At 33.0% G+C, this 19,238-nt stretch overlaps 1 protein-coding gene across 3 annotated transcripts; it reads left to right on the top strand.

Annotated features, from left to right (window-relative positions):
- Positions 1-9,411: 9,411 nt before the first annotated feature.
- On the top strand, positions 9,412-18,952 carry LOC114400443 (DNA (cytosine-5)-methyltransferase DRM2-like). Of its 3 annotated transcripts, none has more exons than XM_028362885.1 (11): positions 9,412-9,513; positions 9,692-9,742; positions 9,884-9,935; positions 10,030-10,131; positions 10,498-10,597; positions 10,679-10,725; positions 15,040-15,156; positions 15,529-15,628; positions 16,916-17,007; positions 17,179-17,925; positions 18,349-18,952. In XM_028362885.1, the coding sequence occupies exons 3-11, from the start codon at positions 9,933-9,935 to the stop codon at positions 18,781-18,783; spliced, it is 1,743 nt and encodes a 580-aa protein (XP_028218686.1). In that variant the 5' UTR covers positions 9,412-9,513; positions 9,692-9,742; positions 9,884-9,932; the 3' UTR covers positions 18,784-18,952. The 3 variants fall into 3 exon arrangements, with proteins under 3 accessions (XP_028218686.1, XP_028218685.1, XP_028218687.1); XM_028362884.1 differs by having other exon boundaries at positions 9,425-9,582; XM_028362886.1 differs by lacking the exons at positions 9,412-9,513; positions 9,692-9,742; positions 9,884-9,935 and adding an exon at positions 15,355-15,439 and having other exon boundaries at positions 10,100-10,131.
- The last annotated feature ends 286 nt before the right edge of the window (positions 18,953-19,238 follow it).

Below are 19,238 nucleotides of genomic sequence, written 5' to 3'. Positions count from 1 at the left end.
TCAAGTTTTCGTGTCCTTATCATCAAGATTTTCATTCAATTAATGGCACATATAGGCATTCTTTTCAAAATAATAACAATTTCCATTAAATACGTGCAATAAAATTTCAAACAAAAATTCATGTGTAATCATTTGATTAGAGAATTCGATGACAAAAATATAAGGAACTTAATATAATATTTTTTTCCCTTGATGAAATAGTTAAATTGTAACCTTTTTTGAGATGTAATTGAATGCAAACAACATTTCATTAATTTTATTTTAAAAAACAGTATCACTAAAGGTGCAATTAATCATTAATTATATTCTATAAGTTTTTTATAGTTAGTGATTTTATTTTTTTTATTAAAAACATAAATTCAGTCAATTTAACAATTAACTATTGATTATTACTTGTAATTAAATTTTATCTAAAATATTTAACTATAAGTTATCAAAATTAATAATATATTTCTTCATCTAATGCTTCCCTAGTACTTTACTTATGCGAGCCAAACAAAAAACTAATTTACTTAGACGAGCCTGCCACTATTAATTTTTATGCCATTTAATTAATACTACTAATAGAAGTTTGAATAATATACACAACATTCTAAGTTCTAATTAACCATGTGACTACAATCATGAAAAGAAAAATGAAAATTGTACATTACATCTATAAATTTTAATCCACCTCCAACAAGCCAAAGGTTTATATATTTTTAAAGGTGTGAAATCAAAGTTTTATTTCTTTTGGCAAAAAAACTTATAACTGTCAACACAGTATATGCAGTTCTCCTTATCATTACTTTCTCAGTCCTTAAACTCTAGATGTATCCCGTGCACATGACATGTATATTTTTTTCTTTTATTAATTTCCTGTTAACTGCACCTGCACCAATTACCAAACGTACCCTATTTTTTTAATGTACAGAATGTCACATATTAATGTAGACTTCCACGGCACATGTTTCTCTCACTCTAAGTATAAAAAAATAAGAGAGATTTTCTAAGGTCTACACGAGCCTAGAGAGAAGCATGGAGAGGGCTACGTTATTAAAAAAGAATAAAAGTACTCTAAAGTTCAAATGCTCCTTTAACTTACACGACATGTGAAATACATACGTAAGGCAAACCATGAAGCCAAAGCATGCATCTGTTTTCACGTGATACTTGTTTAAAAAGTATCCGTGCATTCCGTTTATTTGCTTGGTATAGTGATTAGTGACATGTGAGATGCATTAATATTTTAATGGATTCAATAAAATGAATAAAATAGAGGGTCAAATATATATTAAGAATAGAATCTATAATAATGAGGATCGATTTAAGAGCAACAGACTCTATTACTTCTATATATATATATATATATATATGTGTGTGTGTGAATTTAGAGATCAAGCTCACAAATTAAAGTGTTCATAAAAAATATAGAAAAATAAAACCAAATAAAACGAAATAACTCGTATAAAAGTGATTAAGAGATGCAATAGAAAAAACAAAATTAACCAAATAATTTATGAATACTAAAAAAACAAAAGGTCGTTGCATTACATTGATCATAAAACAAAAATGAAATAGGGAAACTAAAAAGAAAATTGAGGTCAAAAGAAAAGGGAATATATTAAAAGTCAAATGTTCATAAAAAAATAAACAATAAAACCATTTAATTATATTTCTCTATTAAAACTAAATCTCAAATAAGAAAATAAGAAGAGTTTGTGCTATATATATAGAACACACTTTAAAGAGGGTTAAAAATAAAGAAAGACTTAAAAAAATCTCAGTTAATTCTATTAAGTATGACCTGACATGATAATATAAGTATCACACCTATTTATATTATGTGTCGTTCTCTAAAAATCTCATAATTGGTTTCACCTTTTTAAAGAGATGTGCATGTAGGATTGTTCTCATGTGTGTAGGAGCGGTGGTGCTTATCCCATCACACTCACATACAAAAATGCTCTAGAATCATAGTTTTGACTTGTGATTACGGGCGTTGAATTTGTAGGCTTTGTCAACCTCAAACAAGTTATCCACTTATTAGTTAGTTTATGTTGTTATGGTGTCTTGAGTTATTGGTCATGCTCTCGATCGTCCTCAAAGATGAAGTTTTTACTTTGTATTTGTACACCTCAATCAATTGAAAAGAAAAAAAAAAATTACCCTCTATTGTTTCTTGTAATATATATTCCTGATTGTCGATTTTTTGACGGTTTTACACTATGATACTTCACGCGATAATACTTCATTGTTGGTTAGAACACTTCACACAACTTCCTTGTAGCTTTTTCCGAGACTTTGATAATCTGCTTCAATGGCTTCCAAGATCAATAATTGTTCTCACAAATCAATACAAGACTTTTTAGCGTGTTTTGTTCTCACTCACATACTTTCTTTTTGGGAAACTTCTGAAAAAGTCATTCATTCCATAATTGTTCCAAATCAAGCATACTTAACCGTGAAGTTCTTAAGTGACGAGTTATCGAAAAGTATATGCATCTTATTGGTATTAGATAATACCAATTAATTTCTTTAAGTCATCAACAATTATACAATCTCATACTTGCTTGCATAGCCTTTGAATATCTCTCTTTCTAGTGTGATTCGTCATGATGTTATAGTTTCCATTCTTGTGACTTTTGCTCCCACTTTCTCTTCATCTTTTTTTACTCCATTCTACTTACTTAAATAAACCACCTTCCATCATCAAGTAAGTAAAATACTACTTCAAGGTCTCCATTGGAACACTTAGTGAAAACTTTTTTCGTCCGTGTTCTCTCCAAAAATCGACTTTTTTGTTTTACGTAAATGAGCCTTATTCAAAAAGTTATTACCAGAAATAGGTGATTTGAAAATTATTTACCAAGAATTGGTGATTTTTTACTTGTGGATGTGGGAGACATCAACTTAAGTGGTGCCTCCCATTGGTAATTTGTACTTTGTGGGAAACACCAGCCTAAGTGAAGTCTTCATCCATGTTGTTATGATCAATGCTAACAAAGAAAAGTCGACGTTAAGGACTATAGAAGCGGTCAAGGCCCAAACTTGGCCACATCATAATTTAAATAGATAGATGTTTTTAAATCAGCAAATTGGGTTCACTAATAAAACAATCCTTAAAATGAGATTAAGTAAATAAATATGAAAACAAAATGTTAGAAAAATTGCCTACTTCATAAAAAATACATGATAGTATAATATTTTTTTTCCTTAACAAAAACTTAATTTCTATTTATTTACAAAATCTATAATCTTAACAAAAATAATTTTTCAAAAGTTCATATAATGTGTTATTTTTGGCATAATTTTTCTCACATGTAATATTTGTTGGGAATGATGATTCTCGTAATATTTTTTTCTTGAGATATTGTGGGTGATGCTATTTTTTTTTCATAATGCTTACTGATTATTGTGTGTGGTTCATGATTATTGATGATTATTGGTGGTTATTGTCAAATATAGAAATAAAACATGTTGATTTTTGGGTAGTATATTTGCGGCTATCTAAAGAAAAAGGAGAACACGGTGAAAATTTTTCCTTATTTGGTATCTCCTATGTTTATATTTTTAGCATATTTTAAAAATGATAGTAATAATAAATGAGATTTTTACAGTACAAAAAATGATTTTATCATTTCATTATATATGTATGTATATGTGTATTATTCCGCCAACTAATTCTAAAATATCAAGAAAAAATATCTTCACTTACAAAGCTATTTATTTAAATATTTAAAACTAATTAAAAGTATTTTTAAAAACAAGTAATTTGATATTTGGAAATAATAATAATTTATTTATTTTGGTGTAGCCAAGAGTATTATTCGGCCAACGCTAGAAAAATGGTATCAAATAAAAAAATAATTTCATCATCAGATGTTAGTTTATAAAATATTACTTAATTAAATAATTAAGTTTATTTATGATAAGCCTCAAGGCCTAAAAGCATATAAGTTTATGCTCATAAATTATATAATGTATTTGAAATACTTTTTTTTTATAAGAAATTCTTCTTGCAATTTTTTTTTACAAAAAAAATTAAGACTTTTTATTACTGAGCAAATTATCCTTTTGTTTGAGATAATTTGACATTAAAAATAAATAAAAAATTCGTGTAAAATAAATTGAGATAAATGTTGTGATGACAGTATGTATATCTGAAATCAAAGATTCTCTCTGTCAAAAGCTTGAGAGATGTACTAGAAATAAATAGTTGTATTGTCTGATGAGTTGAGGTAACAATCATATAATAAAGTATGATTTATTGTGTGAAGAAAAGTTATAGTATATATGCTACGTTGCAGAATGAAGATAGGGACCGCTATTGAGGTCAAAATGGTATGGTATCAGCTATTGAACAATGAATGTCCTAATGGTTAGGGTAGCATCCTAGAGTTAGAATAATCACTGAACTATCTTGACACTTGTTACAGACTTTTTCATTCCTCCGGTGCCACATAATCCACAACATCTTTGCTACCCTCTTTAATTTCTTTGTTGTTTTGACAACATTTGGAAGAGTTTAAAGAACAAGCTCACAAAGTCCTCCACCTGAAACTTAAGGTCATGGACGAGATTGATAAGGCTGATTCTTCCCCAGCAGTGCTTGTTATGTTGGCAAGTAACAAATGCATGGAATGCATTTTCAATCCCATTCTCACAAAGTGGACACAACAAGAAGCATTAGTAGGAAGACAACCATATATAGCATAGTCTCCAAAGGAATAGTCTCACCCTAGGAGGAATATCCAAGTTCCAAATTACCAAGCTTCCCATGATATAACTATATCTCTCCTTACAATATAATGACCATTAGAAGAATGTCTTCAGACCATAGCATCATGACTTGTGATATCCATCATAGGGACTAGTAAGACAGCTTGCACATCTCTCATGTCAAGAATTTGATTAAGTAATCTGAGATTCCATTTTGCATTTGGAATATCAATTAAATCATTCACTTTCAAATGTTCTAATCCATCAATGATAGGAGTCTCAACATTTAGATTTTCTTCCTTTCTCAACCAAGGTTGATTCCATAGGTCAATGCTTGTGCCATTACCTAGCTTTCATCTATAGGCTTCCTTTATGACCATTTTAGAAGAGAAAATGCTTCGCCATGTAAAATATGGGTTATGTCCTAATGTAGCTCCCATAAAGTCCCCTCTTGGGAATTATTTAGCTTTGAAAAGTCTAGAAGGAAAAACATTTGGCATAGACATAATTCTTCGTGTTTGTTTTCCTACCATGGCCAAATTAAAGGCAAATAGATTTTGAAACCACATCCATCCTTGCTCCTTCTTCACACATAATTTATCCCAAGTCAACCAATGAATTCCTCTTCTTCCTCCCCTACTTGATCCCTACCAGTAAGAGTTCACCATATATTGAAGTTCATCCCCTAGAGATTGAGCTATTTGAAAAATACTCATACAAAAAGTTCATCCCCATAGACATCACTTTCCCACTCCAAGAATTTATTTTTTTCCACACTCTATCTTAATGAATTTAAAAATGTTTTTTTATTTCTTCCAACCACAAATGGGAAACCCAAATACTTTCCACCTCCACCCCCTTCACTCTCCCCAACAATATGTGTAACAACAGACTTCACACATACCTCCACATTCTTGTTATAGGTAATCTTATATTTATGTGTAAGTTCACCAACTGACCTGATGCAACAACATATTCTTGAAGAATCCTCTTGACCACCATTGCCTCACTATCATTAGCTTTGAAAAATAGGTATCTATCATATGCAAAGAGTAAGTGAGATTTAATAGGAGCCCCCTGCAAATTTTCACCCCATGCAACTCACACCTCCCTTTGTATCCTTGATAAGTGCAGATAAACCTTCAACACAAATAAGGAGAAAGGGGGTCACCTTGTCTCAAGCCCCTACCAGGTGTTATTGGGCCAACTACATCATCATTAACATTCACAAAGAATTTGACTGATGTCACACACACATCACATCCAATTAACAAATTGAATATGAAAGTCCAACTTGATCAACATAGCACGAAGATACCCCGAATCAATACCTCCAATTAACAAATATTCTATGTTTTATTAAAAATTTCTATCATTTAAATAAGATAAGATTAAAACATGATTTGATTACGACTGAATAGTGGCAAAAATCATTCAAGATCCACCTAAAGTTACCTTCATCTTATCTTCTTCTATGTCAAAATTCACCATAAAGAAGTCATTGTTGGCATCCATAAGTTCAAATCCTTTAGTCAAATGCCATAAATTTTTTAGTTTGTCTCTCATAATCAAGTAGGAAACATTGCAAATATTTGAATCTCCCAAGAAATTAAATCTGAGATAAATTCAGAACCAAAACAACAAGATTGGAAGAGTCACAAAACAATCCAAAATATATAATGAACTTTCAAACTAGAAAAAAGCATTTCATATATTTTTGACCATGAAGGCATGTACCAATTGGTCCACTTCGTGTATCCCGATTTTGGAAAACATAAATCAACCTAGTATAATTGTTGTTCTTGGAATGCAAATTTTTCAGCAAACTTTTTTTTGATGATTTCAGCTTTCAGAGGGAAAACATTGGTCTTTATTCGGGAGTATTATAAAAAGGATGGCAAGGAGCTTCCTACTTCCAAAGGTTACTTAGTGTTCTTTGTTTCCTTTAAGCTTTTTTTCTTCTTCTTTTGATTCTCTTTGTAAAGGGAAATTGATTTTGGACTGTGGGGGGTCTGTAAGTTTTTATTTTTCTTTTGTTGATCAAAATAGGGGTTGGTTGTGGTTTTGTTTTAAGTTTTTTAAACCCTATGTATTAAACCTTGTCATTAAATTTAAGCTAATTAACAGAGGGAGTTCCTTTATGATGTTCTGTGGTTTCTGAACACAGCTTTCCCTAATTTGAAATCAAAGTCATTAGCCATGACTATAGCCTTTTATAATACATGGCTGCAGTTTTGTTTCAAATGTCTTCAGTTTCAGCTCAACTTTAGCATTTCACATGACGGTCTAGTTGGGCACATAAAAAAAAGTATGGGGACTTGGTTATAAATTAACATTTGCTTTGAAAGGAGTGTAGGACCATAGTGGGTTGTAAATAAGAATATTTGGACCAAAATGGATTGGGGGGTTCTTCCTCTCTCAGAATTACTTCATTATGTTAATTAATTGGATTGGTCTATATTTATTCCTTACATAGATCATTAAAATGTCTTGAATTGAAACTACCTACATGTCTTTAATTTAAGTTTGGTTGCATTTTTAATTGGACAACACCTATCCACTCTATGTTGCCAATTTGACTAGATAGAGGCCTCAGTATTGCAGTTGGCAAGCCAAAATTCATATAGTTAATAAATTCCTCTGTAGCTTAGCATAAAAGTGCTTATGCATATTTGAGCCTATGTAGTGTTGTTGCATTTGGTTTTGCTTGCTGGTTGTAATGCCGGTGGAGGGGAAGGGAGGAAGAAGAAAGGGTGGGCAGAGGAGGGGAAGGGGGAAGAAGAAGAAGAGAAAAAGAAGTGGGGAAGATGAGGGGGTGGGTTAGGAGAGAAGAAGCAAAGCGGGAAAAATGAGGGGTGGGTGGATGAGAATTAAATTTATGCTAATTTTCGTATTTTTTAATATTTCTAATTTTTTTTCTTAAGTGTTTTATTAATTAAATTTAATTGTATATAATTACATTTTTATTTAATTAATTGTATTTAATTTAATAAATATTTAAAAATAATATTTAAAAATGGATTCATATGAGATCTACTAAAAAAATTATCTAAAATCTTAAAATGAGATATACAAACAGGTAAAAATATATAACACGAATCTATCACAAAGTGATCTAAGATTTCAATTTAGAATCTCCTATTAAAAATATTCTCCCTCCTAAAAAGTCCTCTAGTACAACATTATTCTAGTAAAATTCTATTGTCATGGCTCTATACAAACAAGATTTTGAGCAAGCAAATTGAATTTCTCAATATCAGAAGATATTACTTATTGCCTAGTAGTTTATCACAAAAAGATGCTTGAGGTTCGCTAAAAATGCAAGCTTCACATTATTTCAAGTAATTTGAACGACTTTCTCAATGATGGTTGTTGTCCTGTCGAAAGAAAACAATCACTTTCATACCTATAAGATATAAACATGTTATTAACTATTTTTAATTATGTAAATTATATTTTGAATACATATATAAATGATTCAAATTGCAATATAAAACTATTTCAAACTATCAACATTTAAAAAAATGATTAAAACTTAATATAAAATAAAACTAAAATAAAAATATTGGATTAGATAAGCAAATAAAAAAAATACTCATATAAGAATATAAAAAAAATAGTTTGTAATATTTATGTAATTATGTCATAAAAAGTTTAACTTATTATAAAAAAGACCATATAAAAAGTACATTTTAAAATATTTAATTAAAAATTAAATTATGTATTCTAATTTATAATACAACAAATAATTTATTTTGTCCTAATATATTATTTTCTTATTTTTAAATAGTATTTAAAATAATAAAATTATACAAATAATACTTAAAGTGTTGAATTTTCATGACTAAATATCATTTTTAGTCTATTATGTTATAGTATTATTTTATTTTAATACATTAAATTTTAAAAAATTTATTTTAATATTTTTTTATTTTTCATTAATAATGTTTAATTCTGTTTGTTTAACATAATAAAGGTTAAAAATCTTCACTATCTTTATTTTGTTCTTTCCCCTTGAACATCATTACACGCCGCCCTCCGTGTCGCTAGCCACACACCATTGTCCTTTAAAATGTAAGCATAATTAAAACAAAATAAAGAGATGATGTTTTTTTGTTGCTTAACCTTTTAAAACAAAATAAAGACAGTGATGACACTTAGATTTCACTATGTTTGATTAATTTTTTTAAAATTTAAAGTACTGGTGAAGTTAAATGTTACTAATGTAAAATAAAATAAAAATTAAAATAAAATTTTCAAAAACATAAAAAAAAAATACATTTGACTAATATTAAAATTTAAAAGACCAATTTAAACAAACTTCTAATGCTAAAGAATTATTTATTTACTTTTTTATTTTAAAGCCATTAAAAAATATTTAAAGAATAAAATTAATGATTTATTTATTATATTTTAAAAGAATAGAATAAATGGTTATTGTGGAGTAACATCAATGTCAAAAATCCTTATCACTAAGGCAACTTTTTTCACCTGACTCACTCTATCGAGTATGATTTCTTAATCATACTCGCGCATCACACCGTTTCCTCTTATTTTCTTTCCATTCCATTTCCTTTGGTGTTGCAATCAAACGGTTCAGATCAAAACACGTGCTGATTGGTGAGAAACTCTGTGTCCCCCAACCGTCGGATTTCCCTGATTAACGTGTCCCCAGCGAGAGTGGAACAGAGAAATTCCCACGGAAAAAAGTGCGCGAGTATGGAAAGTTTTTTCCATGCTGCATTGTACCTGATTCAGGGACTTGATTCTGTCTGAGTCTGTTTCTACAAATTTCAAAACCCTCTCTCTCTCGTGAGTTACTCGCACCACTAGCGAGTTCTTCTTCTTCTTCTTCTTCGCGAAATTCGTATGCGAAGAAGGGTTTGATCTCTCTCTCTCTTTTACTTCTTTATTTATTTTTGTTTAATTTTGTGTAATTTTACGAGGTTGAATTTGAGTTGACGTGCATTTTTTTGTGTGTTTTGTGCAGAGGTAGGAATTCACGCTCCTGCATTCTCAGACCGTTAGGATTCCAATTGTGGTTTGTGAATTTCTTCTGTGTTGTTTGAATTTGTAATCGGTGATGAACTCGTTTGTTTAGGGTTTGGCATGATTTTAGGTTTGTGTTTGATTAGCTCAGTTTTTGTGTGATGCTAATTCTCTTACTTATGTGCTTGGGCAGCCTAAATATATCTTGTATTCTGCGAAGAAGAAGCTGAGAGAGGTTGAAGATGGTATGAGCATATTTTGTTTCTTTACGTGTCCTCATTGTTAGTTTTCTTTGGGAGAATATGTGGTTCAAAATAACCTTTTTATTTTGATTGGCAGGGAGGAGATGATTTTGATTGGAATACTGATGATGAGCTTGAAATTGAGAACTATAACTCTTCATCTTCATGTTTAACCCTTCCTAATGGGGATGCTGGAGAGGTAAGCTTTTAGACACTTTATTCTTTTTCTTTATGTTGTTGAATATTAAGAATTCTGAGGATATATAACAAGAAAGTTTAAGATAATGCAAATACATTGTCTTTGGCAACTATAAGTTTTTCTTTTGGGCTTTTGGCCTTCTCTAATTCCTATTGTTGCTGGCGTACTTGATAACCAACTAACCATGATAAACCAAAATGATAAACTAACCTTGCAGGTCAATGCAAAAAAAGAAAATAAACCTTTCGAATTGAAACCATACAAAACTATTTTTCATTTATAATGTCTATTTTACTGTTTAGATTTTTTGTAATTCATACATGCATTAATTTTTAGCTACTAATGTCCTATTCTCTCCCCCTTCAGGCAAGCTCGTCTGCAGTTTTGGCTAATTCCAAGGTACTTGACCACTTCGTCAACATGGGATTTTCTAGAGAAATGGTTTCTAAAGTAATTCAGGAATATGGTAAAGCATTTCTTTACTCTATTTAAATATAGATTTGATTCATAAAGTTCACAAATAAATATTGCTCTGATGAATATCCAGGTGAAGAAAATGAAGATAAACTACTTGAAGAACTTCTCTCATACAAGGTGAGTTGATGTTTTCATAAGTCTTGAGCATTGTTGTGACCTTGTCTCTTTGAGCTATTATTGAATTATAACCAATTTTCTCTTCTGTAGTTGTCTTGCCTCATTTTTTCTAAATTAATAAACAGTTCCATTTCCATATCGTGGAGTCATTAGCATCTTACAATCTACATAATGAATTGTGAATCATTGTTGGTTTTCATGGGTAGTTAATTTTTTTGGGCCATCCTGTCTAATCTGGAGAGGGTGAGCCTTGTAGCATGGTTAGGGTTGCTATCTTGTGACTTGGAGGCCACAAGTTCAAATTTTGAAAACAGTCTCTCTGCATGCAAGCATAAGGTTGCATACATCTACCCATAGCAGTCAATAATGCACTATAGCTGATTGGTGGAACTGAGTGGCCATGGACTGCAATGGGATTCAAATTGCAGAATGGTTTTTATTAGTGGCCAAAATAGTGGGTTTTCATGTGCTATGGCTCTATAGCGGCGCTACCATGATATATCCTTCAATAACCTATTTTTACCCCTGGAACTCTGTTTTTTGGGGTATTTTCGGGTAAAATATTCCACAAAAAGTTACCTCTGTTTCGACTTTTGATCCTTCACACTTTATAGGGCTGTTTTTTCATGTGTTCTGTTCTTCTTTTAGATTGCCCAGATCTCATTTTGCTAATTTTTATCTAATTTATTATATTCTTTTTCTATTAATTTCGCCATCATCATTTTTTATATATTTCATCACAATGTTTTAATGCTCTTAGATTGATGGTGTGTGATTGTGTACAGTGTGACTTTTTATTCATCTTGAATTTCTTTAATTTTGGTTATTCTTTCTAGTATTTATATATTTTTTTTAATCAGCGAAGGTAATATTGTATTATATATAAAGCAGTACAAGTTGTACTGTGAAATTTACACATGGAGGCCAATTTGAGCAGTAATATGGTGCCCTAATACAAGGTATATAACATGAATTAAGAAACCATAATTCTAACAATATAGTTGGCCCAAAACTATCCACAATTAGAGTTATCCCACCCTAATCACAAAATGCCTCCCTCATATTACTGGACCAGTGATGAAAAGGTATGTTGAAACCTTTATCCAAATTTTTTAACCAAGTCCAGCATAGGAAAATAGCATCCTCCAGCAGCTTACTAGCATTAAAGCTTTCATCTGCAAAAACAATCCTATTTCGATGCTGCTAGATGCTCCATGTCAAGGAGATCCACCAGCACTGCCGTTTCTGAAAACTGATGCTAGTATCCCTCCCAAACACATGCTGGAGGAAGTGCTGTCTCGGACTTTGCGGAAATGCTCTTGAAATGTTTGTCCACGATATTGATCCCCACCAAAGTGGTAGAATTTTTCTGCAACTAAAGAAAAGGTGTGCTGCATCCTCTTCTTTATTTTTGCAGAATGGGCATGTGGGATCATTTATTTCCACATTTCTCCTGCGTAGATTCATTTTAGTTGACAGTCTGCCCCTGATTAGTCTCCACGTGAAGAAAAAAGCTTTACTAGGGACCTTTACCTTCCACAGCACAGTAAAAGCACCATCCTGATTTTCATCATTATGGTCTGTCATAAGCATCTTGTACGCGTTCCCCACTGTGTATACACCAGATGCATCTTCCTTCCAAATTCACTTGTCTTCTCGATCCGAGTGAATGTTGATACCTTCTAATTCTTCCAAGAACTTTGCAGCCATATCTATCTCATCATCAAAAAGTTGCCGTCTCCATTGAAAATCCCACTCCCAGCCTGTAGCTGTGAAACTTCCCATCTACTGTATGACATGTTGTTGCTGGTAGGAAATAGAGTAAAGTCTAGGGTACTTCAACTTAAGTGATACTCCATCCTCCCAAAATTTGACCTTTGCTCTACACCCCACTTTTCATTTTATCCCTTTATCTAGCCAGCTGCCATCTTCACCGGAATGAGTTATGAGATTGATGTCCTTCCACCATGCTGATTCACTGCTGCCCCTTCTTTCCCCATCCAAAATCCGCCATCCACCATATTTTGAAATCAGTATCCTTGAGTCCCCTTGGTTATGGAAAAGCTTCCATCTCCACTTTCCGAGGAGTGCATAATTAAACTTCCTTAAATCCCTGATTCCCATTCCCCCTTTCTCCTTTGGTAGACACACTGACTCCCACTTTACTCATGCTATCTTCTTTTGCTCCATTCCTCCACCCCACAGAAACCGCCTGTGTATCCACACCAGCTAGTCCAAAACTTTATTGGGAACCCTGAAAAAAGAGAAGTAGATAGGAACAAAATTTAGAACTGACATTATGAGAGTGACCCTTCCACCAAATGAAAGTATTTCACCAACTTTCTCTCACATTTCTTGACAATAGGATCCCAAACATCACTATGCCTTGGGTTTGCCCCAATCGGGATACCCAGGTAAAGGAAAGGTATGGCCAATAGACTGCAATTTAAATACCTAGCAGCATCCACCTTCCATCTCTCCGACATCCCAATTGCCCCAAAACTACTCTTTGAGAAATTAATTTTGAGGCTTGAGACAAGTTCAAAACTTCTCAAAATCACCTTGATCGCATTGACATTTTTCATGGATGCTTTCCCAGAGAAAATCGTATCATCTGCATACTGTAAGATACTAATTTCCACTTCATTTCTTCCCATTAGGAAACCTTGAAACATGTTTTTCTCTGTTGCTTCTCTCAGCAGTCCATTGAGTCCATCCACAACAACATTAAATAAAAGGGGAGCTAGTGGGTCCCCTTGTCTTATACCTCTTTGGGGAATGAACTCAGATGAAGGGCTACCATTTACCAATATGGAGATAGAGGCGGATTTTAGGCAGCCCTCAATCCATGATAGCCATCTATCGCAGATTCCCATCCTCCTTAACATGTACTACAAGAAATTCCAGGAGACTGAATCATAGGCCTTTTCATAATCTACTTTAAACACCAAGCACAACTTGTTGCTTCTCTTTGCTTCATGAATTACTTCATTTGCTATAAGGGTGCTGTGTAACAAATGTCTGCCCTCGACGAATGCAGTTTGTCTCTCATCTATTATTAATGGCAGCACCCCCTTCATCCTCCTCGCTAGCACCTTGGCCACAATTTTATATATGCTACCTATTAAAGAAATAGGCCTATATTCATTTAGGTTCAACGGATCATTCACCTTAGGAATGAGAGCAAGGAATGAGGTATTGCACCCCTTCGGGAACGTTCCATGAACAAAGAATTCATCCATGAACCAAAGCACATCAGCCTTGATAACTTCCCAAAACTCCTTAATAAATTTGAAACTAAGGCCATCTGGTCCGGGGCTCTTGTCGCTCCTGCATTCTCACACAACAGCCTTTATTTCTTTTTCATTAAATGGCTCCGACAATCTGACATTGTGTTGCTGTCCAATGGCTCTAAATCTGACCCCATCTAGTTTGGGCCTCACCCAATCTTCCTCCTGAAATCTGTTCTTGAAGAACATTCTAGTATTTATATGTGTAGCATATACTATATTCTTTTTGGTTTGTATTATACTAGCAGTCATTGCACTTACTGCTATCCTGCAGTAGCAATTTAGGAATTGGCCACTACATATATTGCTATTTGAGATTGATAACTATGCATCTACGCTTCCTAATTTTTCATATTTTTAGCAGACTTGTCATTGCAGTCAATTTGCAATGATATTAGTTCATGAAATGAAATAAAATTGTGTATCTTTGTGTAAAAAAAATAGCAGTTTTAATTTATATTGTATGAAATATAAGGCAAAAGACTGATGGCTGTATATTTATTCTTCAAACTTAGAGGAAAATGCTTTCTAAAAAAATTATGCATTTAAATTTTTAAACTGATTTCATTTACATGTTATGATTCTTTCCTCTTATGAAGAAAATAACAGTTTCTTATTTTAATCTTTCAATGATTGCAATTTTGCTTCTACTAATTTTGTCTCAACTCTTTAGTTGTGTAAGATGTATAGGTGGGGTTAATTGAGCAGCTTGATCACCCTAAAAATGGTAATATGGAAATTTGGGTACTGGGATGGTAAATTCTTTCTACAACTATAATAGTGCCTTAATACATTTGCAATAATATTTTACCAAACTCAACAAGTGATCTGTGTGGTTCTTTTGTGCATATAATTGCTCCTTTTTTAACCATTTACCTATGTCATTTTGTTTCTTTTGTTCTACTGACATCTTTAGACTTATTTCTGACATCTTTAATATACCATTTGCATATTATAAGATTTTGACTATTGTGTTACACTTACACATGTCTTGGTTTTGGTATTTTTGTTTTCATATTTGCAGGCTCTGGAAAGTTCTCCCCAACCACAGCAGCGAATTGAGCCAGATCCTTGTTCTTCAGAGAATGCAGGGAGCTCTTGGGATGATTTCTCTGATACTGATATTTTTTCTGATGATGAAGTAATCTCTTCTTTTTGCACTTTGATTTTTTTTAGACTGTATGATCTGATTCATCTTATTATCTTGTTATTTTCGGCCTTTAGTGTCATCTACTGCGATGGTTTCTGCTAGTGCTATAGGACATGAAATGTGGCATGTAATCATTTTCAAACATGAAACAGATTGGGATGGTTTATGTTTCTTTGTTGGGCATTGTAGGGACTTGTACAATTTCATTTTCCTACTTCAAAGAACAATGAAATGTCATCATGCTTCCACTTGCTTTTACAAACATTTATGGGAGGTCTGGAATTCCTTACTAGGAAACAATATAGGTGCAGGTTATGTATTAAGAGAAACAGCTTGCTTATTTTATTTGATATTTTTTTGTAGGAAATTGCAAAAACTATGTCTGAGAATGATGATACCTTACGGTCTTTGGTGAAAATGGGCTACAAACAAGAGGAAGCTTTAGTTGCCATAGAAAGATTAGGTGTGTTTTGTATGATGCATTCATATGTATGGCTTGAGTTGTTAGCTTGTTATTTTTGCAAAAAATGATAGAAATTTATTTTAATATTGTTGCTTGTTGTATGATACTATGATTCATTATCTTCAATTGATATTGAGCACCTTAATTTGTGTCCCTTGGACAATTGAGCCATTAGACCAAAAAAATATTGCGGCTCGATTATTTTTGTTTCCTAGGTTTAAGGATTGACATTCTATTTAAAATAAGTTGTTGGATATTTTATATGCACTCTTAGCACAAGTTGTTGTCACATTTCTAAAGTGCGTCCCTGAAAGCTTTTTCTGGATGAACACTTCATGCTGTAATTCCCAATGTTTGATTTAGTCATACTAAACGCTTTTGATTGGAATTTGAATACTCGTAGTTCCAAATGTGATTATGAGTGCTTGAAGAATGAAGAACAAGCATGGTCATCTAAACACCTTGTATTATATAATAAGCTTTAGCTAGGTGTCCAGCTTTATGAAGATTCAACCATAGCCTTTTTGAAAGGTCCAATACTTTTAGTTCCATGGAGATCAGGATCAACTAGTCCCGCATGACCATGGTTTTGAAGTTATTCTTGGAATCTTTTTAATGAATCAATGCTATCCATCATTTTCATCACTCTCATTTCACATGGTTATTCAGGATAGCGTCTCCTCATTCTCTGCCACAGTACTAACTTTTTGAATGTCTCAGTTGATTCCTACCTGCTGAATGCATATCAAATCTGCATTTTATACGATTGTATCCTCAAGATAGTGAACAGAACATATGTGCCTAGTAGTTTTTTCCCTTGCCTGAAGTGAAGATTACCTGTTTCAATGTCTAGGGCAGAGACAAATTCATCAGTTTGGACCACCATTATTGTGGATAATAGATGATGAAAATCTTCTTATATACAATCACCTTATGAATATACTGCAATTACTTCTAGCCAAGAATGATTTAATTGCTAACTCTATAATCAGTTTTTACATGCAGATGTAATGGCTATAGATCATTATACGAGAATCAGATCATGTCTTTTATTATTATCTCTAAAGAATGACACTGTTTAACACATTTGTCAAGCTTGTATAATAAATTAACAGGTCCTAAATTTTGGTGTTTTTCCAAATATCATTTTAATCAAATTAACGTGGTCAACTACAATAATAACCTCACACGGCCTCTTGTTTGTTTGTGTTCACAAGTTTACATGGTTTCTGTTTATGAACTTTTTACTCTATTTTCTTGGCTCATTGTTCTAATGAAATACTGCAGGCCCAAATGCCTCACTTGAAGAATTGGTAGATTTTATAGGTGTTGCTCAAATGGCAAAGGCTGAGGATGCTCTTCTGCCTCCTGAAGAAAAGGTAGCAATGTAGCCATATTGGTATCTTGGGATGAATAAAATAGAAATTTAATGCATTTAATTTTCGATAATTTTTTCCTTCGAATTATCTAGCATCATCCATCTGTTGCTCCTCCTCCCCCCGTTCATTTATCTGTCACATGTTTATGTTATTTTAATGTTTTTTTTACAGTTACAATACAATGACTATGCTAAGTCCAATAAACGAAGATTTTATGATTATGAAGTGCTGGGAAGGAAAAAGCCTAGGGGATGTGAGAAGAAAATCCTCAATGAAGATGATGATGAGGAAGATGAAGCTCTTCATCTTCCAAACCCAATGATTGGGTTTGGTGTACCTACAGAGTCGAGCTTCATAACACACAGAAGGATTCCAGAAGATGCCATTGGGCCTCCTTACTTCTATTATGAGAATGTAGCCTTAGCACCGAAAGGTGTTTGGCAAACAATTTCAAGATTCTTGTATGATGTTCAACCCGAGTTTGTAGATTCAAAGTTTTTCTGTGCTGCAGCCAGGAAAAGGGGATATATTCACAATCTCCCCATCCAAAATAGGTTCCCACTTCTACCACTTCCACCGCGCACAATACACGAGGCTTTTCCCCTAACAAAGAAGTGGTGGCCTTCATGGGATACTAGGACCAAGCTTAATTGTTTGCAAACATGTATTGGCAGTGCAAAACTAACAGAAAGAATTAGGAAAGCTGTAGAAATCTATGATGAAGATCCACCTGAAAGTGTACAGAAGTTTGTTCTTCATCAGTGTAGGAAATGGAATTTGGTTTGGGTGGGAAGGAATAAGGTTGCTCCATTAGAGCCTGATGAAGTAGAAACGCTGCTGGGCTTCCCAAGGAACCACACCAGAGGAGGTGGAATAAGTAGGACTGACAGATACAAGTCACTTGGTAATTCATTCCAGGTATGATAATTCTACCTCTTCCTATATAATAATGTAGCCTCCATAAAGATCCTTCTGGATGTGTTTACTGTCATAAATAAATGTAATATCTCTTGGAACTATTCAGTAATGTTTTAATATTTAGGCATATTCAGATTAATCAGGTAGAGGAAGACCAAGAAAAATAGAAAGAACCATTTTAAAATGATTTATATGTAAATAACCTCTTACCTCGATAAAGAATATATTGATTTTTGGCAGAACACTATGGCGACATTTATGTTGAGACCTCAGCAATGGCTTTGTTTGTTGTATTAAGAATAATGTTGTCAAAGTGAAATCATATGCAGTTTCAGCATGTTTTCTTTTCTATGAAACTAGTGGTTAATGCATTGATGTTTCCGTGTAAATTTCTCTTTCCTTACTTGATTCAGTTTATTTCAGGTTGACACTGTGGCATACCACTTGTCAGTTCTGAAGGAGATGTATCCTAATGGTATCAATCTTCTTTCTCTCTTTTCTGGAATTGGTGGGGCAGAGGTAGCTCTTCATCGGCTCGGCATCCCTCTCAAGAATGTTGTGTCTGTTGAAAAATCAGAAGTGAATAGGAATATTGTTAGAAGTTGGTGGGAGCAAACAAATCAGAAAGGTAATCTATATGACATTGACGATGTAAGGGAGCTAGACGGTGATCGCTTGGAGCAGCTGATGAGCACATTTGGTGGTTTTGATCTAATTGTTGGTGGCAGTCCATGTAATAATCTGGCTGGTAGCAACAGGGTCAGCCGGGATGGACTGGAGGGAAAAGAATCTTCTCTCTTCTTTGATTACTTTAGGATTCTAGACTTAGTAAAAAATATGTCAGCTAAATATCGATAAATTTTTGTCCAAAGAAACCCCTTTCTGCGGTTTTGTCTTTCGTCCAAATAATTAGGATCTTCGTATATAAACCTGAAACATTAGAGACAGATACTTCTCATTCCATTTTTATTGCCAAAGAAGGGCAACGTTTTCAAATAAAAAAATTATCTTAAAATTTCTGATTTCAGGTTACTATTTTATTAATACCTATGTGGGTCAGTACATTCAAACATGGTGGAGGAATCTACTAAATGATCCTTGCGATGCTGTTTTTTTTTTCTTCCAAATTTATCTTTATGATTTAATCAACACTGTGAATAGCAGCAACTGTGTTTGACCAGTCATTTAATTGGTCTCGTGGTGGTATTTGACCTCAAAAGGCTCAATTTTTTTCCTTTCAAATAGATGCTCTGAGATGACTGTTGTTTGGCAAGAGCAAGATTAATCGTGTTGTCTCTTGCATTCTTTAGTGT

This window comes from Glycine soja, chromosome 19, assembly GCF_004193775.1.
Source record: "Glycine soja cultivar W05 chromosome 19, ASM419377v2, whole genome shotgun sequence".
NCBI lineage: Eukaryota > Viridiplantae > Streptophyta > Magnoliopsida > Fabales > Fabaceae > Glycine > Glycine soja.
Note: the sequence above shows the minus strand (reverse complement) of the source record. Positions and strands in the feature narration are given on the sequence as shown.

Coding starts and splice junctions, on each gene's coding strand:
- LOC114400443 (XM_028362885.1), top strand. Junction 15,629..16,915: donor AGTTGCCATAGAAAGATTAG/GTGTGTTTTGTA, acceptor GAAATACTGCAG/GCCCAAATGCCTCACTTGAA. Junction 17,926..18,348: donor CACTTGGTAATTCATTCCAG/GTATGATAATTC, acceptor AGTTTATTTCAG/GTTGACACTGTGGCATACCA.